The sequence below is a fragment of the Cyanistes caeruleus genome, chromosome Z (assembly GCF_971803275.1).
Source record: "Cyanistes caeruleus chromosome Z, bCyaCae1.hap1.1, whole genome shotgun sequence".
NCBI lineage: Eukaryota > Metazoa > Chordata > Aves > Passeriformes > Paridae > Cyanistes > Cyanistes caeruleus.
Genome location: NC_141732.1, coordinates 67312769 through 67336241, shown reverse-complemented (window position 1 = coordinate 67336241; position 23473 = coordinate 67312769). Strand labels below are relative to the sequence as shown.

Here is a 23473-nt window from a genome sequence, read left to right as displayed (position 1 = left end):
TGTAAAACAAAAGTCCTCAATCTTCTGATACTAGTCCTATATTTCACTTTCCACAGATGTAGTTGTTGAAAATAACAATGAAGGTGAAGTAAAATTTTGAATACAAAATATAGTTTTTGTATAACATAGATAATGGACCAGCAAAGTCCAGAGACATTATATCTGACAAACATATTAGCTGTACTTTGGCACTGGTAGTCTTCCTGTTCTCCTTACAGCTTTGGATTCCATCTTTGGAAAAGGCAAAATTAGAGTAGCAGAACAGCAGCTGTATTCCAGAAAAAAGGATGCAGAATGCAATGAAAAGGAAATAACTATGTATTTGAAAGAAAGAGAAGTGAGAGAAGATTTGATGACATTTTGTCTGAGGACGCATTTGGAAGTCACCTGCGCAAGCCATCACACTACTACATATCACTACAAATACCAAAGACATGGGAAAATCTGCCCTGAAAAACTCAAGCAGCATTGGTTGTTTTTTCAAAATTACCATAATTTCTTAAGTTCACATGAATTTGGAGGGGCTTCTTGGCTCATCTGAGAATTCACACTGGACAGGCTTCTTATCATGATGTCTAATTAAAGGCAGCAACAGCAACCCCCACTTTTGTGTCTCCTCATCCCATTTCAAAAGCATTTGCTAAACCTGTGGAACTTGAAAGGTGACTAAGTCCTGGTCCCATCAAGAAACAGTCATCATAATGCCTCAATAGCTCTCCAGCCAGTGGGGGTTTGCATGGATGCTCATTTGTAAGGACTCACGTAGAACTACAGCAGAGATGACTCCCACGTTGGCATTTTACTTTGGTAAGTCCTCATCTTTACGTGACTTCTGTTTAATTTTTTAATGACTGCCTCTTAGCAGGAGGACGTTCATAATATTATTCATGTATGCCTTGTATTATTTACTTATTATTATTTACATATCAGGCATATGACAGTCATAAGGATTGTATTTAAGGAGGTGTAGTATCCCCCAATGAGCCCAGAGTCTGCATCCCACACCCATTTTTGACCATCAGCATTTTATCCAGCCTGTTAAACTGCAAGCTGATATTTTCAGACCTTTTTCTTGTCAGAAAAGGGGAAAAAAACACAGCAAAGCAGGGTTTCTTTCTGCTGATCCTGCATCATAATCCTTGCTAGATTTCCTGTAGAAGCTCAAAAAAAGGAAACAAAGTATGATTGCAAAGTGAAAAAAAAATGTAATGATTTAAGAATCATGGCAGTAAAGTGGCAGAACATTCTCTTCAGCTAACAGGCATTCAGGACAGACAGACCAGAAAACCAAATGCAGAAGTGATCCCATGACTGCACTAATAATTAACAATAAGTCCTCTTTAATTGTATTCCCCTTTTTGCAGAGGCTTCTTGCTTGTAAATGTTGTTATTAACTTCTGTTAATCCTTTAACACAGGTGCTTGCCTACGTTAGTAACAAAATACAAAACTAAAGGACAGTGAGGAATTTCAGTTGTCCTGAAGCCAACACAGGACTTCGGTCTCTGCTGTTCAGGCAAATCATTATGCAATCAGCAGCTCAGGCACTGTTTGAGAATTACAGCACGGATCATGTGTGAGGCTGGCCTTAAGAACTGAAGTGACAACATAGACAGAAGCTGGGTGGTCTTCCAGAAGCATGTGTGCTTTGGTAGCTGCTCCACCTGTGAGGCTGCAGAGTGCTCATCATAATCAGCACAGTCCCAGGCAATGTGACACAGAGCACACATCATCTTGCACAGACAGAAGATGCATTTGATGGAAGGAAAGAAGCATTTGATGCCAGAAAGAAAAAAAAAAAATTCTTGAAGGGAAAGCAATATTCCTCTAGATAACAGGAAGAATTCTAGGTTGCCCAGCTTTCCAACTTTTTATTGCTCTTAATCTTATCTTAATCGCATGTGGAATGACTCTTAATTGTCTCCAGGTTCTGGAGTAAAGTTTATAGTGAACATTTTATGCTCCTATCAGCCATACATAATTTCACAGAGCAATAGGATGATCCATAGAACTACATTTTTGTAGGAAGATTATCTGACCTGATAGAGGAGTGATCTAAAATTATCTGTAAATGTTTCTACATGTATAATACATGGAAGTACAGTTGTGGGCTGGGTCAAAACTTTTTCTTACAATTTAGCTTTAACCCCTTCCAGACTCTGTAGATTTTCATAGATTGTGAAAGATAATGAGAAAAGCCATTGTATTTCAAGTCCTAATGCACTGTGTCCACTGTTGCTCATCAAAAAACCTCACAAAACAAAAATACTTTTCCAAATGAGGTTAAAGATTTGGCTGTGAAACATGTGGTTTCACATGTCCAGAAGAGGTACCAACTAAATATATGAACTCTGTAATAATAATGTCTCTGTGTGTTATTTCTACTCATCATGCACAATGCATACTCATACAAAAATTGCACAGTGTATATGTATTTTAACAATAAACACAGATAAATATTTAACAGAGGTTTTCTGTAAGAGGTTTTCCAGACAAAGCCTGCTGAATTTGTACTAGGAAATGATCTTCCAACACAACCCATTTTATATTTATATATATGATTCTATATTATGGAATTAAAAGAAAAAAATAACTAAGTAGTTAACATCTAATTTCTTTAGGCATGCTTCTTGTAATCCTGAAGAATCCAAATCACTATGGTTTATGAAACTGAGAAGCAGTAAGTTGCTGGACTTGCTTCTTCCTCCAGATATTTAAAATTATATAGAAGAAAATATTTAGATAAGAACTAGAATTCAACTACTGTTGCTTGCAGTGTTCAGCAGACACTGATCTCCCTGATTTCACTGGTCAGCTGGTCTTTCTGGGGTCACAAAAATATGGAACTTGTAAACAGTAGATAAGACTTGGCATGGAGCTTGTACGTCAGCAGATAATACTGAATAGATATAAATGCACATCCTGTCCTAGCTGGACATTTCCTCTGAAAATAGAAAGATAACGAAGAAACAGGCTGATACATTTGTGTCACAGGAGTAACATTTAAATACTTTTTTACATCAATCCACAATTCTACACATTACAGCTTTCAAGCATTGCATTTTATAGTTCCACTACCATTTTGATTATCTTTAACTCCTTATATCTTCCCTTTGCTCTGGAAATAATAAGGAAATAAGGAGAATTAACAGAACAGCTCTCCATCAGAAGCACAATCCATGTTTATTTTCCTTTAAAACCTTTTAAACAGACACTAATATTATTGCCCTCGGCATACCTATCAAAGGGGCTCAACAGAAAGGTTTTCCTCTTGCATAACAGCACACATCTGGCTTGCCCTAGGCGTGATGGTAAAGTCTTCTCATGAACAGAACAAGTCACTGTGCAAGGGAGACGTACTGACTCATCTGATACAGAGAAGATTTCTTGCAAATGATTGATAACACTACAGGAATGACCAGTTGATTTCGTAAGAATTTTTCTAATAGAAGAGACCAGTAAAGGCCATATTGCAGCTGCCTGTATTCTATACCTACCTGATGAATAATTTGTTTTTGATGTGGGAGATCTGGGTGTACTATGAGTAAACTAAACAGCTATCAAAACCATTTTGGGAGCCAGTCAGAAGTTTCCAGCAAGCTGGATATAGGTCAGAGGCTGCCAAGTGGATGGCCTCACACTAAATGAGCTAATGGTCCCTTTTGGCCTTCATTCATTATCTGAATCACCTGCTTTTGGACAATAGTTACTCAATGCTGCACATAAGCAGGCCTTCTGAATTCTTAATTTCACATTTCCAGTTTGCTAATTCCTGGATTTACTCAGACAAAGAGGGGTTTCCTTTATTAAAGAAGGAAAATATATGATTCAAAATTTTCTACTATTAGTTTAGTACTCGTATTTGTCTGTTTGCTGCTTCACAGCTCCCCCTGGGAGAGACTCACAATGCTCAGCCTGGAGAGATGCTCTCAGCCCTATTCAAAGCTGCTGTGAGAGGCTGGAGCTAGATGAGAACATCTACACTTCAGTGACTTTCCCAAACTCAGACAAATGTTATGTCCAGAAGAATGTTATATTAATTAATACAGGACTCTCCAGTGTCATTGAGGTGATTCTCTAAAAGGAGAAAAGCATAGGTAATTTTTAGACATATAAATGGCTAATACAGGTTGAACTAGACCTATTGATAAAGATCCTTTAGATGTTTGCTTAACATATTCTTCCTTATGTAAATAAAATGCACTGTAAACCAGGTAGTTTTTAGACTTACTATAACTAAATTGCATTGTTTTGTAACATAACACTTGGAAATCCTAGAGGTAGTACTGGGAAACAACACAGCCATCTCAGAGAGGAATGGAGAACATGAGTTACAGCTTAGTCAGTGTAATTTTTTATTTGAGAAGCTATTAGGACCAAGTACAAACTTCTCATTTAAAACCTTCAGCCTAACCTCACACTAAAACTAGATGGAGGAAGCCATAGGGAAAAAGTAGAAAGTGCTATGGAAAAAAAAATAAAATTAAATGGTCAGAATAAACCATACATTAATCAAAAACAAGCAAACCACCAACACGGATAGGCAGAAGGTGCTGGAATGTAAAATTTTAATTCTTGTGTTGTACTCTGCTGCAGTGGTAGCTTTAGCCGTATTTCTTTTGAATTATAAACTATTGGAGATAAAGTTCTTCCACTAAAAAATAGATCTCTGCTACTTTCAGAACAAACCTTTATATATTTTTAAATGCAAGAGGCATCAACATTACTTATGTATTGCTGTGAACCAGAAAACAAGAATGGGTGTGGCAGGCAACTCCTAGGTTGCAAATAACTGAGCAGACCTACTGACAAGAACAATAGTACTGTTATGTTAACAAGGCCATTGAGCAATAAGCACCATGGAGAATGAACAGAGTTCATAAACAAATCGATTTTCAGGACTTAACATGGGCAAACTCATTAAAGCCACTGCATGATGCTGCTCTTCTCTTGTCAGCTTCAACACAGAGGCTGTCAAAGGGATGATCATGCTGTCTGTTCTGACAAGTTAAATTATTCTTATACTGGTTTATTTGGATGAATACATTTTCATCTGGTGGCAGACCATGAAACCTAGTGACTAAAGGACCCCTGAAGACTCCAGTGTAGAAAAGAAACGCAAGTTTCATGTTGTCAGCACTCAGACAGGATGGCAGAGGGGCTGTTTACAGCCAGTGCCATGATTTTGTCGTCTCATCCTAAGGTGCCTTAGCCAAACAGTCCAGGAGCTCTGTTAGAGCTGCAAGGTGATGCCTCTGCCTGTCCTTCTGCAGCTGTGGGGACCTGGACCTGAAGGGGCACAGCTGGGCACCTCAGAGTGACCCTTGCTGGGCAGTGTTTCACTTTTGACTTTTCAGCTATTCACACCACTTCATGATACCCATTTTGGGCACAGCTCAGTCTGAATTATAAAGTAACACAGTGTTATGGAACTGCTTGGAGGAATGGCTGTGTTACAGAGTCAAGGGGCACGGGATGAAGGGAATCCTGTGGGTATGAGTCCTGCCTATGGAGGTGTATATGACCCTAACATCACCTGCCTTCCAAAATGTTCTGGCATGCCAGACTAAGGAATGCACTGCAATGCAACTGCAGAATGCATCTAGAAGGGGAGACACAGGCATTCCTTGTATGCAAGAAGAGCAGAGTTGAACAAAGATGATCAAGGGACTGGAGTATCTCTGTTTTGAGAAAAGGCTGAGGGAGCTGGGGCTGTTCAGCCTGGAGAGGAGACAGCTGAGAGGGGACCAGCTGCAGGGAGGGGCCAGAGGAGGGACCAGGCTCTGCTCGGTGGTGCTGAGCAATAGGACAAGAGGCAAGGGGCAGAAATTGATGCATAGGAAATTCCTCTGAACATGGGAAAGAACTTTACAGCATGGGTGAGCAAGTACTGGAACAGATGACCCAGACGGGCTGTGGAGTCTAACTTCACAGATGCTGAAGAACTGTTTGGAGACAATCCTGTGCCATGTGGTCTGGATGATCCTGTTTGAGCAGGGGGACTAGACCAGATGACACGCTGTGGTCACCTCCAGCGTGACCCACTCTGTCACACTGCACAAATGGACTACAACTCCCAGCATGCCCCGGGCCGCCAGGCCCCGCCCCCACCGCGCGCGCGCCCTGTCGCGTGGAAGGTGAGCGCGGGGCAGGCCGGGAATGCGAGTCGGGATTGGCCCGCGTGAGCCCCGCTTTCCAGCGTGCCGGGCAGCAGGAAGCGGCGGCGGTGGAGAGGCAAGCGGCGCGGCGAGGAGCTGCTCCCGGTGAGTCCCCGGCGGAACCGCCTCCCCACTCCTTGGAGCGCCGCGTCGTCGGGCCGCGACCCGGCCGGGAATTGAAAAGGGATCGATTTAATGCGCGCTTTGATGACGTAATAAGGACTAACGAGGCGGCGGCGCTGCCGAGCGCCAGGCTCGGGCCGGCAGCGGTCAGGTCCCCTCTCGGAGCGCCTCGCGGGACCCCTGCGCCTGCCGGCGCCTCCCGCGCTGCGCTCCGATCCCCCGTGTGCGGCCAGCCCTGGGCGCGGGCCAGGCCTTCCGCCTTCGCCCGCTCCGGGCACTCGGCGGCCTCTCATTGGCTTCTGCGCCCGGGGCGAGCGCTGCCCGTGCCTCGCGATTGGCGGGGGTCGCGCTGACTGACACCGGCGGCCGCCAATGAGGCCGCGGGTGGCCGCGGGGCGCGCGGGCCGCAGCCCGAGGGAAGCGCGCGCGGGTGGCGGGAGTCCCGGGTGGGGCGGAGGTGGCGGGGGCGCCGCCTGGCGGCCGCTGTGCCCGCAGTACCGGGGGGAGCGGCACCGGCCCTGCGTCCGCGCTGCGGGGCCAAGGGGTGGGGCGGGATCGAGGCCTGCGCCGTGCCTGAGCGTTGTTTTTGAGGAAAACACGCGGCACTGTGCATGAGGAATTCCTGCTTCTGCACTGCACAGCCCGCGGCTCCCCCTTTCCCAAGATGGCGGTGTTGTGGGCGCTCCGCGTCAGCTCCTCCGGGTCACCCGACCTGCCCCAGCACTGCCCCGTCTGCCACTGGGATCCATGTGCGGGAAACAAACATCTGGTGCCTCAAGTCCACGGAGTTCAGATGCAGCCCAGGAGAATAGTAATAATAACATGGTTTCATTGAGGTGGATTTATAAAAAAAAGCTCGGCTAGAATCATACAAACATCACATGAAATGCGTCTAGGGTTACAAACTTATCAGGCTAAGACAGTATTTCAATGAGTCTTTCAAGGAAATTGCACAGGCAGCTGAAGCAGTCTGTCCCGCATCTGTGGGAATTTGGATCACTTCTGTCTTTTCTTGCTCAGCTGCTTTGTTTTCCCAACTGTACTTTTCACTCCTTCCGCCAAAGCAGTCACGCTCTTATTAAACATGTGCTGGTTTTGTGCGGTATGACTGGGGTTTTTAAAATGAGAATACTCAGTGACGCTGCAACTGCATTTAGCTAGACAGTAAAATCACATTTTTACTAGTTCTGTGTAAATTAATGACCGGCCTAACATAAGTTGTATGTTTCTTACTATGTTTTTTAAGAGTTCTAAGGAAAAAGCTTTTTAAAGTATCTTGTGTTTGCTGAGCTAAGGTTGCTCTATTATTTTGAGTTTTGGGGTATTTCTTTTAAGATATCCTACAGTCAGTTTTGGAAGTAAAGCAGAAGTCATGGGAGGTGAAAATCATGAAAGTTGGAGGTTAATTTTTTTTTTTTTTAGGAATTATGCTTTTAATTGCAAGTCATCTGCCGTTTTATAAGATGACTCTATAAGATGACTATAATTTTATGAGATGACTTTTATAATTGTGTCAAAAATGTGCAAGAATTAAACTGTGAAGTAGGTAGCTGACACCTTCCCATGTGAGACTTTATGTGAAATACCAGATGATGAAAGAAAGGTGGGAACTTCTGGTTGTCTGTCTTAGACCCACCATTACAGATGAGGTGAAGAGAATACAGCAGCAGCATCCACTCCCTTCCACCTCATCTTCCCCTGCAGGCTGGGCTCCTCTGCCCACTTGAAGACCCTAACAGTTGTTTCTGGTGCTGAATATGGAATATGTAGAATTTTCTTAAGAAATAATTTGCTTTGATGCTTGATCTTTGTGTACTGTCAAGCCTCTTCAAACAAGGAGGATTTAATCCATGAAACAGAGTAGCCAGCAAGCTCTAAGTAATGTCCAGGTGTTAGAAAAACAAATTACTTGTTGGTAGCATTGCCTTCTTAAGCTTATGAAGGCATACTTAAGATCTCAGAACTAAGGGCAGGCTAACAAAGCCTGGGAAAAGGGGTGTACCACTGACAGTGGACACAGAGAATGCAGAATTTAGAGGCCACAGGGACATGTAGCAGAAACTCCACATAAGGAAGAAACAAATAAAGCAAAGTCAGCAATTGTGCTGGAATCAGCTCTAGCTGGGTAACAGGTAATTCTGGCTGAGGAAGATTGCAACGACCAACCCAAGAAACCCGCTGATCCAAAATAAGAGAGACTGAATGTGGACTAATCAGCATGGGAAGCAAGAAAATAATGAAGCAGTAGAAGAGAGAATAATAATGGGTTACTTATAACCAATGAATACTAATCCTTTTTCTTGCTAAAAATGTATAATTTGTAAAAAATTTTTATAGTTGGGTACTTGATTTGTGGAATTCCACTGGGCACCCAGGCTTGCACAACTCTGAAATAAATATTCAGTGTCACCTGGAGTGTGTAGTTACTGGCTTATTGCACACTAGGTAACGAATCAAACTTTTGTGGACAACATTTCTGTGGTTGGCAGCGTAGCAATAGCAGGCAGGGCTGGATTTCCCTAAGTAGGTGCTTCTGCTCTACGTATTTCATTCTCTTGGCAAAATGACTTCTTCATGGGTGACTTTTTTTCTGAGAAGAAAAGACAAGAAGGGAGTGTGTTTTCTGGTGTAAACAGGAACTCTGTAATTTTTTTTTTCTGCAGCATTCTAAGTGTAAGCCATGTTAGTGTGGGAGTTGAAGATGAGTGTTGCTGCATGGATCTAAAGTAATTTTTCCAGGAGGTAATTTGTAAAGTGCTTTAATTGAAGCACTTGGATGCTCTCCTGAGGTTCTTCTGCATAAGCAGCAGACTACTGTCTGCATCTCATCCACAGGTACCAAGTTGTGCTAAACCTCTCCAGGTCCAAGATCCTCTGCAGGATCCACCCCCAGTCAGCTATGTTTATTGTGTTAGTAAGGGAGGAAGGGATATCAGATTACAACCACTATATGTCTTTCTCACAAGGCTGGCAGAGAATATTTCACTTTACAGAGGAAGAACTGTAAGTAGGATGGATGAATAAGCTTGACAGTAAATGAAATCCCTGGCAATTGTGATGCACTCAGAAGTGGAAAACTGCTGCTCTATTAGATCCATATTTAAAGGAAGTAAACATCTTGTGTTCGTGAGCTCCAAAATGTCACTTAAATATAAACGTTTTAAGAACTGTCTGTTAACCAAGTGGATTGATGGGATTGCAAGAAGTAACTATATGAAGATTCTGAGATTATGCTGCTGCAGCGTTGAATAAATAGCTGTGGGGATGTTGCTTCCCTGCAGTATTTACTTTGAGGGTGGTGGGTCCTTCCTGAATCTGTAGGATAAGGAAACCCATTTTGGTGTTTCTTCATGTGTCCAAATAAGACAATATTCCATGTCATTAATGGTACCATTTCCTACCTGTCAGCTAACATTGGGTAAAAAATCTGTTGGCAAGACAGTTTTTCCATTGGTTTTATAGTCTGGCAAAGTGCTATTTAGTTCACTTTTGTATAATTTCCTGACTGAGCACAGTATTTACTGAGTGGCACAGTATTCTTACTGTCATATCCCATTTGTTTTGCAGACCAGTGCTTCTGCCATGGAAGCTGAGGAAACGATGGAATGTATCCAGGAATTTCCTGAACACTATAAAGTTATTTTGGATAGACTGAATGAACAACGTGAGCAGGACCAGTTTACAGATATCACTCTGATCGTCGATGGTATGTACAGGCGTGCAACCAGTTGATAGTCAGAGAATTCTGAAAGCTGTGCTGGGATGCTGTCGGATTTTTCATGGTCAGGTGTCAAATTGGGCTGTGAACAAATTCGTGGTTCTGTACCTGTGTGCAAGTTACTTGCAAAGTTTCATTGTAGTGATTAATAATTTTGCTTCTGCTTCCCAAACCAAGAGACTAAAACATTTTCAGATAGAAGCCCTCTTCAAAACTCCTGTGGTATATTTAATGTCCTAGGGATTCCCAAAACATTGTTAAAATATTTTTCTCTGACTTGATCTTTTTGACTGCATGCAGAGAACTTTCACAAATACTTTGTATTTAAATACAAAAAACCCACACCTTAAATTAATATTTACTTCTCACAGCAGCTTCTCTGGTATCTGTCTACTATTTTAATGTATACTTTAAAGAGGGTAGCAGCACACACTTTTTATATGTGTTCTAAGGGCATAAGAACTGTTTAAAAAGGATAATGAACATACAAGTGCTTATTATCTCCTTAGAAAAGGTGGTATGTGATAGATCAGTTAAGTCTCCTTCATATTCCAAACACTTCTTAGAATGGATCAACACTACAGGTATACAGAATATAGGCGGTGTCCACTAGGACAGACTTAGCTAAATTAGTACCTCCTGATCTTTAAATGGATAGCAGCAACTCACTTGAAGAAAAAGGATACTAGAGAGTCTAGATTAGAAGGAGGTAAGCAAATGAAGAAAAAAAATATTCTTCAGGCACAGCCACAGTTTCACTGACAGCACTTGAAATATTTTTTCCTGCTCTGTCATTACCAAATCCATGTGTTGGGCTCAGAGCTGGTTTTGTGTGTAGCTGAGTAGTTCTAATCCATGTTGCTTCTTTTATCCCTATACCATTAAGCCTTATGAATGTTCATGCCTCCAATGGGGAGAAGAAATACAGATTCTCTGTATTGGTTTGAAAGACAGGTGTCTGCTAAGGAAGGCAGGAGCCTCGCTTGAAATGGAAAATGTAAACTCGCTGCCTCCAAATTATTATAATTTTGAAATTAAGGGGCTCTCAGGCCCCTTGATATATGGGAATAGTAATAGCAGTTATTTACTAGGAAAATTAATATAAAAATGCATTAGCACAAAAAAAACACTGACAGAGTCAGAATACAACCTGACACCCTGTTGGTCAGGGTGTTGGTAGCACCATGGTGGCTGCAGTGCTCCTGGAGTGACAGACGTGGTTCTGTTGAAGCAGTGATCCTGTAGAAATGCTGTAGTTTTCCTCTGAAGATGCAGTGGTGGTGTAGATGGATCCAGTGTTTCCTTTGGGAAGCCAGTGGAGAAAAACTGCCTATGTTGTTCCAGGTTTCAGATTACATCCAGGTAGGAATGCTTGGCTCCTCCCCCTGGGTGGAGCATCTGGCAATGGGATGATGTAATTTTATCAGTCATGCAGTGAGACTCAATGGCCCATTAACAGAAGAAATCCTTCTGGAGGGAGGATGGAAGAGATAAAGAACACTGCCCCACCTGTTTTTAACAGATGGAACTTTGGGTAACATCTTACATTGCAACCTAAAACACTGGAAAAAAATAGAATATAGATATGTAGCAGTGAGGGTGGCTGCAACAAACCTTTAGGTCCCCTGATTTCAGAGCAGAGGGTGGAGAGAAAATAAATAGGAGCAGGAGTGATGGTTGGCACCAGGAACACTTTAATGAGGAATAAAAGAAAATAGGGTTTGCCCAAAAGGCCAAACAAAAATAACCAGGGAGAGAGAGCTCTGTGGGGGTGACCAACCAAAGACAAGAACAGGGGAAGGCACAACAATATATAACCTTAGGGGATGAACATTCTAGTAGCCTAGCCACACAGGAAGCAACATTACCCAGTCTGTAATTGACACATAACAACAGAGGGGTATCTTGGGAAAGACTTTTAGATTGCTGTTAACTTGAATGAAAGATTCCCATGACTTCAGATAGATGGGTGGCTCTTCAGAGGCAATAGTCGGCTAGTTCAGGTCCCTGGCCAGGCTTAACTCCACATAGATATTCTATAACAATAGAAGAAAGAATAGAGCAGAAATACTTGTTCTGTGGTGTTTATGCTGGCAGTGGTGATAACATACATCAGTCTGTAGGAGCAACAAAAACTTGAAACATACAGAGCTGAGCCCAAGACATACAGAAAAATGTTAGGATAGAAATTTCCCATAATTCATTGCTTAAGCATCTGAAAAGAGAAACATGTGAGTGAGGCTTTAGCAAGGTCAGCAATGTCAGCAAGGTTCTGTGTGAGAAGGGACGAGCCAGCTGCAGTAGAGTCCTGAGTTACAAAGAAGCAGCAGTCAGTATATGCTGCTGGAATAGATGTTTGTGTTTGCGCTGGGTGGTCTTTTTTTCTGCATTTATTCTGCACTATGGAGGGGGGAAGGTACCACCCTAAACCAACCTTTTTGTCTTCCTTTGCAGGTCACCATTTCAAAGCTCATAAGGCAGTTCTTGCTGCCTGTAGCCAGTTCTTCCACAAATTCTTCCAAGATTTCACTCAGGAACCTTTGGTGGAGATTGAAGGTAATCTGACTTGTGCAAATAAAAGCATTCAGAGTTGTGTTGTCAAGCTGGATATTATTGTAGCATCCTTAGTACAGACAGGCCAGTGCATAGAATCATAGACTGTTTAGGGTTAGAGTAATAGAATGTTAAGATCATCTAGGCCCAGTCTCACCTGCCATGGGAAGTGATGCCTCCCACTAGACCAGGTTGATCAAGGCCATATCCAGCCTGGCCTTGAACACTTGAACATGCTTGGTCATTGCAGTTAACTTTCTAGATCTTCATTCATGAGTTGTTCTGAGATACCTACCATCACTGGAAAGAAAACCTCCCTGAAGAAAAATCAAAATTAGAACAGTATTAAATATATTGGGAGGGAAAATGTGAGATTATGTGGTGCTTTTTCATTATTTTTTTTCCCCTTCTTTCGCCTAATATATGGCTAGTGAAGGTCAGGCAGACATGTATATGTTTTTAGGACTAGCAGAACTGGACAAAAGCTTTCCCAGAGAAAAGCCATTCTGGTCAGCTAAAAAGGCTGTCAGTGATGGCCAATGGCAGATGCCTTGGCTGGGATGTAAAAGCAAGGCAGACACGGAGCAATACTTATGTGATAGGCAGGGAGGAAATTAAATTCTTGGAGCAGCATTTCAGCCTCCAGGAATAGCATTTTTTTGTTCAAATGTATATATTTTTGGAACAGCTTTTTGTCCATCTTATAATTCCTTTTATCCTTGTCATGGCAAAACTCCACAGTTGTTCCATACTCACACGGTTCTCTAGCAGATTTTTTTATTCCAACATGAGTGAGGTTGGAACTAGGTGATTATAAAGGTCTCTTCCAATCCAGACCATTCAGTGGAGCCATTTAAGGGTGTAATCGTATGAAACTGGTGGCTACAGTACTGTGATCAAAATGACGTGCATGCAAGATTCACTGGGAAGATGAGGCTGTGGAACTGTTGGAGGTAACTTGTTTCTCTTGCCTGTATGCAGGTGTAAGTAACATGGCATTTCGTCACCTAATTGAGTTCACCTATACAGCAAAACTAATGGTACAAGGTGAGGAAGAAGCAAATGATGTTTGGAAAGCTGCAGAGTATCTACAGATGCTAGAAGCAATCAAAGCCCTTGAAATCAGGTAAGCACATAAGCCTCTTTTTCTTCCCAACACTGAAGGTGAGAGTCTGAATGAGGCTTTTGCAAGAGGTGGCTGCCAGTATTCTTCAGTGCTGTTCCTTATGCCAGAACCTCCTTAACTTGTATAGAACCATATATTTTTCTACTATAACATACATGTTAGAATTACACAGGGTAAAACAAGAATGTCACATTCAACTCGATGACAAGTGACATGGCTTGTAAATGTTGCTGATGTTGTAGAACTGTGTGTTAACTAATAGTTAGTCTCTGTGCTGTCTGATGGCCCTCACCTGACTGACAGCTGGCTGTACAGTGACAGGGTCTCTGGTAATCACACAACATTAGCAAGTTTGTGCTGGTGTTTTGATTTCGTGCAGCTTTCTGCTTCTGAGAGAATAATCAGTGATCTTAAAATCTCTTACTGCAAAATTAACCTCTCAAACTTCTTGAATGAATGTAACTATTAAAGTCAGTTTTATTTGGGTTCAATACTCAATCAAATGTTGCTGCAGCACCTGTCAGCCAGTACCAGGATCTGTAATCCATTGCCAAAGTCTAACTTGAAAAAAATGGGTGTCAGTCCCATCATGCTGTTTTTTATCCCCTTTCTTCCATTTCACTTCCATAAAGTGCTCTCATGTTTTCATTCCTTCTGCGTGCTACACTGGTTGCATTTGGTACATGATCCAGGAGCTCCTTTGCAATGTACCTCTCATCTTGTAGACATCAGAAATCCCAGCTATATGAAACTGGGTTTAGCTACGCTGTTTTCTTGTGTGTGAGCAGACCAAGGTGCCATTTATAAGCTGTGGCCTGCATTACATCATTAGTAACACATCTGGCAATGACTTAGAGACACTGGAGGTCTTGTGTCTTGTTACTAGAAGGCCTGGAAGTGATAGGGAGTGCATTACATGAAAGGATGCATCATGGTGCAGAGCAGGGTGAAAAGCACAGCTTACTCCAGTCAGTCTGTTTGATGGGAAGATAGACACTTATTTTTGAAACTGGTGATCAGTAGTAAAACTTGCAGCACAGTAGTGATGTGGATGACTTGAAAGCATTGAACCACTCAGCTGTATCTGTGTTTGAGATGATGTGTGAGCCCTGACATTTGGAGGAGGGGGGGTTGTGTGTGTGTTATTCAAGGAGAACAGCACAGAGCTGAGGCTAGTGTTTAAGCCTAGAAAATTAAACTAGAATACTCCTTTCATATCCTGGTGGCTTTTTTATGTCAGCTGTTAGCAATGTGCCTGCCTGAATTATGGGATATGGTAACCCTTGTGTGTATAACAATCATGTGAAGTCACAGCTAAAGTGTTTTCTGACAAGCTCAGAGTCCTGCTTGCAGTTGCACACACTCCAGAGCTTAAGAGGTAAATGGCATAGGAGGGACTTGAACCTTATTTCTGAGTAGGCAGGCCAAAGAATTAATTATTTTAGAAGAGTTTTTCTTCCAAGTAAAGAATTTTGCAAATTTTTAGATAAGTCATTAAGTTAACTTGCTTTTCTTCTTGATAGATTCTTTGTATTATTCAAGCAGAGCTCTTTATTTTAAATACTTAAAAATATTTTATCAGCTTTAACAATGTTATTTTACTGCACTAAGGAGTGTTGATTAAGGACAAATTAGCTTCTGATGTGCACACAGATAATGTGGTCGTCATTCAGCTTTGAGAAACAGCTAGGGGAGTGTTGGATGCAGAACCTCATTACTAGGCAGGAGCTGTTATGTCATTGTTAATTGATCTTAACCATATTTATGCAAATGTTTTTCAGGAACAAAGAAAATTCATCACCCTTAGAATCAAATGAAGCACAAGGTAAAAATAAACCAAAAAAGAGGAAGATTGCTGAAACCTCTAATGTTATCACAGAAACACTGCCATCTGTAGAATCAGAGCCTGTTGAAATTGAGGTCGAGATTGCTGAAGGGACGATGAAAGTGGAAGATGACAGCATTGAAACTCTTGAAGAAGTAGCTTCTGCAGAGCAGTCCATAAAGTACATACAGACAACAGGTACATCAGATGAATCTGCTTTGGCTCTTTTGGCAGATATCACCAGCAAGTATCGTCAGGGAGAGAGAAAATGCCAGATCCAAGAAGAAGGTGATAGTGCAACTGACTCCTCGTGCAAACAGGTAGAAGGTATTGAAATTGTGGAACTTCAGCTGTCACACATGAACAATTTATTCCACTGTGAGAAATGTAACCGTTCATTTAAATTGTTTTACCATTTTAAGGAACACATGAAAACACACTCTACTGAGAATTACAAATGTGACATATGCAATAAAAGATACCTACGAGAGAGTGCTTTGAAACAGCACCTCACCTGTTACCACCTTGATGAAGGTGGTGCCAGCAAGAAGCAAAGACCTGGCAAGAAAATACATGTATGCCAGTACTGTGACAAGCAGTTTGATCACTTTGGGCATTTTAAAGAGCACCTTCGGAAGCACACAGGTAAGAACACGCTACAGTCCTGTGCTTGTGGCCTTCATTCTAGTATTTTGGGCCTTTGCATGTTTTGGGGAAATAGATCATATGCTGAAGAAAATAAATGAGTCCTGAGTGCTAGAAATACTTGGCTTCTAGTTATAACTAAAATGGTGGTGTATCTTTTTGTTCGTGTTTTTGTTTGTTCATGTTTCTTTCTTTTCCATTGATGTAAACCTTTGGGGGATTGATTTAATTAAAAAAAGTCACCTAAAACCAGAAAGTAGTAAGGAAACTTTTCTGTCAAGTCTATTAAAGATTTTTTTTTTCAAACTATTTCCTTAAGGCATGTTCCCTTCTTCAGAAATAACTGAGGAACTACTTCTATTTTCAAAATTTTCTAGTAAATATTTCTGTTGAAATATTATTTGGATCACAATCTTCTTCATGGAATACAGTCTAGAGAGTTTCTTTATGTAAGAGAACTTCTGAGCAAGTGCCTATTAGACATAAAATACCCTCAAAGATTTATGTCTTATACCATCTTGTTTGGAAGGTTTTATCCTTGCTCTTGTCTCATCTCATCTATGATTTGAATTTTCTTGGTTAATTAAGCAAAACTACTAAAACTGGCAAAACATCTCTAGTCATTATAGTACACTTTTTTTACTGTGAAGTCTGCCTCTTTGAAATGTGGGTAACATCTTTTGAGTACAAAGTGATTTGTGCTTCTCCTTCTCTTTAGTATGGGAGATTACTTCTTCATCCTGCTGAAAAGTCTGCTGACTGGACACTGAGAACTGAATGTAAAATATATGTGGTCTTGATCTTCCAGATGTTTTTGTTTAATATGCCAGTCATGAGTCACAAGTAAAAGTTTAATGGAGGGTATAAGCTCTATTTCTTTTGCAGCTTATCATTGTTAAAGATTTTAATTAGAATTTCTTAATTTAATTAGAATGTATCTGTGTATGGGACTGCTGAGTACTGATATATGGCAGTGTCCAGTCTATTCCCAATAGCCTCTTAAAAGCTCCTTTTATAAACAAGCTTTGGGAAGTCCTTATCCCTTGTAAAGCAAGGAGTGTTTCTCCATTATAAGCAATTCAAGTAAATGCTAGTTAACAAAAATCTATTCAGAAAAAAATTGTGGCAGATAACCAGAGTAATCCAAAATACATAATATGTTGGTCACTCTTGCAAAATAGGATTTTCAATTAAAAGAAAGCTAGCACGCCACAAGAGGTACAAAATACTAAATATATATTGATCTAGTGAGTATAATATATGGAATCTAATTACTTTCAGTTTAGCATTTTGAATGTTAAAATTACAATTCTGATTTAAGCTTAAAATCAGAACAGATATCATCATTTAACTGTGGTCTCCTAAAAGAATGAAAAAGCTCCTGTTCTATTATAGGCTTTTTAAATTCTGAGCTCTGTATACCACTGATTGAATGCTAAACTGAACTTGAAAGTCATGTGAGAAAATGTGCTAAAATTATTTTATCCTGTTGTTGTTCAATCTCTATACCAGCAAGTACATTCAAATAGCAGTAGTGTAGTAATAGGATAATAAAATGGCTTGGGTTGGAAGAGATCTTAAACATAATTTAGTTTGACCCTCTGGGACCATGGACAGGGTACCTTCCACTAGACCAGGTTGCTGCAAGCCACATCCGGCCTGGCCATGTACACTTGTCAAGGATGGGACAACCACAGCTTCTCTGAGAAACTTGTTCCAGTGCATCACTACCCTTTGAGAAAATATTTTCTTCCCAATACCTAACCTAAACTTACTCTGTTTCAACTTAAGGCCATTCATTGTCATTATCACTACATTCCCTTGTAAAAAGTCCCTCTCTGGCCTTCCTGTAGACCACCTTTAGGCACTGGAAGGTGCTCTTAGACCTCCCGGAAGCCTTTTCTTCTCCAGGCTGAAAAACCCCAATGGTCTCAGCCTGTCTTCACAGCATAGCTATCAGGAGAATCTGCTCCGTGATTTTTAGGGCATGGAGATGAGACTGACTTGCCTGTAGTTCCGAGGTCTTCCTTATGTCCTTGTTTTGAAAGGGTTATGCTTCTGCTTTTCCAGTCATCTTGAACTTCACCAGACTGCCTCACCTCAAATTTTATGTACAGTTGCTTAACAATTTCCTTCACCAGCTCTCTCAGAACCAGCAGATGCATCTCATCAGATCCCATGGACTTCCTTTTTGTGTTTGAGTTTGTCCAGGAGCTCTTTCATCATCCATGCACACTCTGTAAAATCACAGAATGGTTTGCATTGGTAGGGACATTGAAGATCATCTATTTCCAAACCCACTGGTTGCTTGGGCGAAGTCCATGTTTTTTGACCTGCAAGACTGAAGGCAGTTTAGCGTCCTCTGCCTTTCCTGGACAACACTCTCTGAAAATGTAGTATTTTGTAAGCATTGGGGGAAAGTTCCCACCATTTAACATCTTTCTATAACTTTTGAGTGTGTGACACTTAAGCTACTTGTGAATTTCTTTTGAAAAGCTAATTAAGTGTGGAAAAAAGTGTGAAATAGCTTCTATTTCTTTAAAATATTTTCCCAGAATAGTAATATAATTTCCACAAATGCTTTAAAAGCTCCTGGTAATTGTTACATTCGTTTTCTTCTGAATGAGAGTTATGACTCTGCATCATTTTTCTGCCCTTTTATGCCGAATTTTCATCTCTTTTTCTGCAGAATAATCCAGTTGGCCACATCTTTACAGCCTATTTATCAACCTAGATAAGAGAAAGAGGGGAAGAAGAGAGACCTGAAAGAAGACTGGGTGGTCTTGTACACTTACAAATCCTTGTATCTGTTTTAACAGGTGAAAAACCCTTTGAATGTCCCAACTGCCATGAACGTTTTGCTCGGAATAGCACGCTCAAATGTCACCTGACAGCCTGTCAGTCAGGAGCTGGCGCTAAAAAGGGAAGAAAGAAGCTTTATGAATGTCAGGTGGGTAATGGAAGTAGGTGGGTCTGAGTTTAGGTACCTCCCTCCTTCAAGGAGCACGGGAGTACTGAATAGGAGAGGCAATGAGAGTGGGCTTATGTCTCTAAGAGCTATTTCAGTAAAATAATTCTGAATCACAGAATATACAGAGTTGGAAGGGACCCACAAGGATTGAGTCCAACTCCAGGACACCCCAAGAGTCACACCATGTCCCTTAGAGCATTGTCCAAACACTTCTTGAGCTCTCTCAGGCTGCTGCTGTGACCACAGCCCTGGGGAGCTGTTGCAGTGCCCAAACACCCTCTGGGTGAAAAAAACCTTTTTTTGATATCCAGCCTAAACCTCCCTTGACACAACTTCAGGCCATTCCCTCGCATCCTATCACTGGTCCTGTCATCTTCACCACAAAGAAGAGATCAGTGCCTGCTCTTCCTCTTCTAATAAGGAAGTTGTAGACGGTAGTGAGGTCTTTGGATCACATTCAACCACTATGTGCAGATAAATTTTCACATTTAAGTATCTCAATTTAAAATATGGAATTACTGATGTGGAGCCTTATGCTACTTATAGTCATAAAGATTCTTCTAGGTAGGCTGCATTTTACTGGTCTTTCTGTTTCCTTTTCGAGGTTCTTGATACACTCACCTAGGCCTTTCCCACTTCTAAGCACGCTTCATTAAAAGTGAAGCCCAAATTAAAGTCCAAAATAAAAATTACTATTTAATTTCTTGTTTTATTATTTTCTGTTTGATACCAAGCATATGGATTTTGTCAGGAAAGTAATTCAAATTTATGGTGGCAATCTGTAGTATTTTTTTAAGCCAAACAAATGCTGTAGAGATTGCTAAGGTACTTGGTCAATATATGTAACTGACATTTGAAAAGCTATTGAGATAAATCTCACTTCAATTTTAAAGAGCTGATTCAAGTCATAACTCGTTTTCTAAACTTCCTTATCCTGCCCGAGATGTTGTGAATGTGGATTTGTGTCCATTCAGCCTGCAGAAAATGCAGCAATTATTGGATAAATTTTTAGGTTTTCTCTTTAGAATTGAATTTGAACAAATAAATCTTTGTTCACTGAACAAAGAGGAGAAAAAAATGTCCTTTTTTGATTAGTCCTTTTGGTGCTCTTCAGTGTATGCCTTGCATACTGAATTACATTCTGTGTGGCAAGAAGTAAATATGTGCCTGGCCACTGCTGATAGTCATTACCTGTATGTATGACTAAGTAATTTTGATTACTTAAAATATTAGTATTTTTAAAACTGTGTGTGCAATCTCTTTCTGAAGTGCGAGCCTGGGGCGGGGGAGGAGTGTGGCAATAGTATTACAACCCATTTTAGCAGACTTCAGCAGCAAAATGGATATGTTTGTCTCAATTAGACAGACCTGCTCTTGAGTTAATTCTGTCAGATACTCCCTCCATCATCTTTCTGTGCTGTTGCTTAAAATTATGAAGAGACAGAACGTCCTGTTTCAAAACTGTTGGCCAACAATGAAGGGGTGTTGAAATGTGTGTTCTTGTTGCTTTCTACAGCCAAACACACTTGCATGGACAAAAGACTCCTGAGCCCTGTGTGTTTTTTTACTCCAAGCCTGATTCTACCCCACTCTTCTGTCTCTTCTACCCTGCACCTCATTTATTTCTGCAGTCTCTGTGTGTTGTTTCCCAGCTATTTACCTACACTGCCAACTGAAGGGAGCTCTGTGCTTTCTGAAAACAGCATGTCTGCTGTTGAGGCAGTACTTTTGGCTGGAAAAGAATGAGAGGGATGTAGTTTTAAAAGTTTTAGGTCCTGAAATCACTCAAGGGGGTATTTTTAAAATCATAAAATGGAAGTGTTCAGCCTAGCCTGTTAAGCCTCACAACGTCATGAGCAAGTGAAAGCTGTTAAGAAGAAGTTGTACTTTTAGTGGTACTGCATCTAGAACGTCAGTAAAACAACAGTTTGTATTACACTTTCATTGCACCTTATTAATGCATAAATATCTTTCCACCCAAAACACTAGTGCCAGACATGAATTGATCGGTGTATGATACTGTACATGAATTTCAGATAAGAAAACTTTCAATGCTCTACTGACTTGTGGTTTTTGCAGGTATCTCATGTAAGCACATCTCAAAATAGCTCACCATTCTTAAAAAAAGAATAATTAAATATCAAGTCTGCTGTTCATTTGAAGCTTTCATCTCAGCTTTTATCTCTAACATGTATGTTTTTTGAATCCAAGTAGCAAGAAGCTTTGCAATGTGAAGCCATAATCTCAGATAGGCAGTGTATTTTGTGACATTTCTGTTGGAACTTTTTAACATGCTGTATCTTTTGTTTCAGGTTTGTAACAGCGTGTTTAACAGCTGGGATCAGTTCAAAGACCACTTGGTAATACACACTGGTGACAAACCCAACCACTGTACCTTATGTGATTTGTGGTTTATGCAAGGCAGTGAGCTGAGAAGGCATCTCAAAGAAATGCACAATATTTCAGAACTGTTAGTGACAGAAGAGGTTCTTCCAGTGGAAGCTATGGAAGCTGAACCAGTAACATCAATGACAATAATAGAACAAGTTGAGCAAGTGCATGTCCTACCAGTAATTCAGGTACAAGTGGATCCTGCACAGGTAACTGTGGAACAGATGCACCAGGATCTCATACAGGACAATCAAGTGAAAGGCACACAGATGGAGGAACTACAGGAACAGGTGCAGATTAGTTACTTGGAAGTTGAACACATTCAGACTGAACAAGGTGCTGAAGTTCATGTGGAGCAGTTGCATGTTGAGCATGTAAATCAAATACAGATGGAAGAAGTACAGGCAGAACTTATAGATGGAACAGACCTTGAACAAGTAGAATACCAAAGTGTTGATCAAGGAGAAACAGAAGAAAAGGATCCTAATCAAGCAGATGATGCAGATAAGGAACATCATGAGCAAGCTGAAGACTTAAAAACACAACAATTAGTGGACACACAAAATGCAAAAGTGGATGACTAGGACAAATGACACTGCAGTTTTAAGAATGAAATACCAAATTATTTTTGTTAACTTTTACATTGGTTTTTGAACTGTCACTGGTCACATTTCCAATATGCTGTTCATAGGAAGCTGGACAAGTGGACCAAAATTAGCTTTCTTCATGTACAATTAAACTTCTCTCATATGTGAAAAATACTTCCCCATTCATGTAGTGCCATGGAACAGAAACTACCACTGACACGGACAACTTTGTGAGATTTTTAGCAATGAATAGCTTGTATCATTGTTAAAGCATTCCTGGGCATATGTAAAATTAATTTCACCTCTTTTCCTCTTGCAGTAGAAGCAAAGTCTTGTATAAATTTGCAGGATGTCTGTGGCAGGAGAATCAGTAAAATCTGAGGGGTTCTGCTGTAAGTGGCAATTACATACCTGTGAATTTTCAGATCTTAACTTTCAGGCTGGGCTAAAAGCACTGTTGCTGGAGGTCTCTGAGCACAAAAGTCCTGTGCCTTTTCAACACTGAGTGGTTAAATTTCCACAAAGTTTATAGAGTTTTTGAGAGCCTAGTTCTGTAAAAGGCAATGTAGGTAATGTTATAGTGCTTTATATTTTCGCTTGAAATTGCCGGTTACTGATTTTCTTTTTGCATTAAAGTTAGAGGTGGGGGGCTGAGGGAGGGAAAAGACTTCACTTGGAGGCAGCAGGACACCCTAAAAGGGACACTTAAAAATAGAAAAAGCTTGGTAGAGTCTGTGATAAACAGGATTTGGAAGAAAGCTACAAGCAGGCTTTTCTTTTATAAATAATCATTTTTGAAAATGAATATGTTTAAACATAAACATAGAGACATGTCTATATGATATCAGGTTCTTGGGGGTTTTTTTAATGAAATTCTGACACTTGGCAAAAAGCTGTGCTAAACATAAAAGTAAAAGCCATAGGTATGAGTGCTAAACTGTGGATTGAAAAGTAGAAGTGTAAATACTTTAATCAATATTAGAAAATAAAACAATACCAACCATTAAATGTTGCATTATTTGTTTCATCCAATATGTTAGGAACAACTGAGTGACTGGCAATTAAGTGCCAAGTTCCAGTGTTAAGGATCAGTCTCACTCTTAATATGAGTCATAGCTTTTTACTGTAAAGTTAGATTAGTTTAGAAAATGCTTGTCTACAGTCAAGGATATTAAGGATGTCTTAATTACTGCTGGAGGTTAGAGGTGCTCCAAACTCCTGAAGAAACTATTTTCCAATCCTTAAATGAAGGGAAGAATTTTTACAAGGACAGTCCCTACTGTTCTTGGTAATACTATAGGTCTTTGTTAAAATCAGACTTTTCTATTCAATATTCAAATGCAGAACTGTTTCTTGGGATTTGGGCTTTTATTTAGT

General features: G+C 40.6%; 1 protein-coding gene across 4 annotated transcripts; it reads left to right on the top strand.

Annotated features, from left to right (window-relative positions):
• Positions 1 to 2239: 2239 nt before the first annotated feature.
• On the top strand, positions 2240 to 23104 carry ZBTB35 (zinc finger and BTB domain containing 35). Of its 4 annotated transcripts, none has more exons than XM_086869982.1 (8): positions 6125 to 6262; positions 9848 to 9986; positions 12453 to 12554; positions 13533 to 13677; positions 15459 to 15822; positions 15925 to 16147; positions 18967 to 19097; positions 21431 to 23104. In XM_086869982.1, exons 2-8 carry the CDS (start codon positions 9863 to 9865, stop codon positions 22091 to 22093), a joined length of 1752 nt encoding a protein of 583 aa, XP_086726108.1. In that variant the 5' UTR covers positions 6125 to 6262; positions 9848 to 9862; the 3' UTR covers positions 22094 to 23104. The 4 variants fall into 4 exon arrangements, with proteins under 4 accessions (XP_086726107.1, XP_086726108.1, XP_023800423.1 ...); XM_023944656.2 differs by lacking the exon at positions 6125 to 6262 and adding an exon at positions 6859 to 7091; XM_086869981.1 differs by having other exon boundaries at positions 2240 to 6262; positions 15459 to 16147.
• The last annotated feature ends 369 nt before the right edge of the window (positions 23105 to 23473 follow it).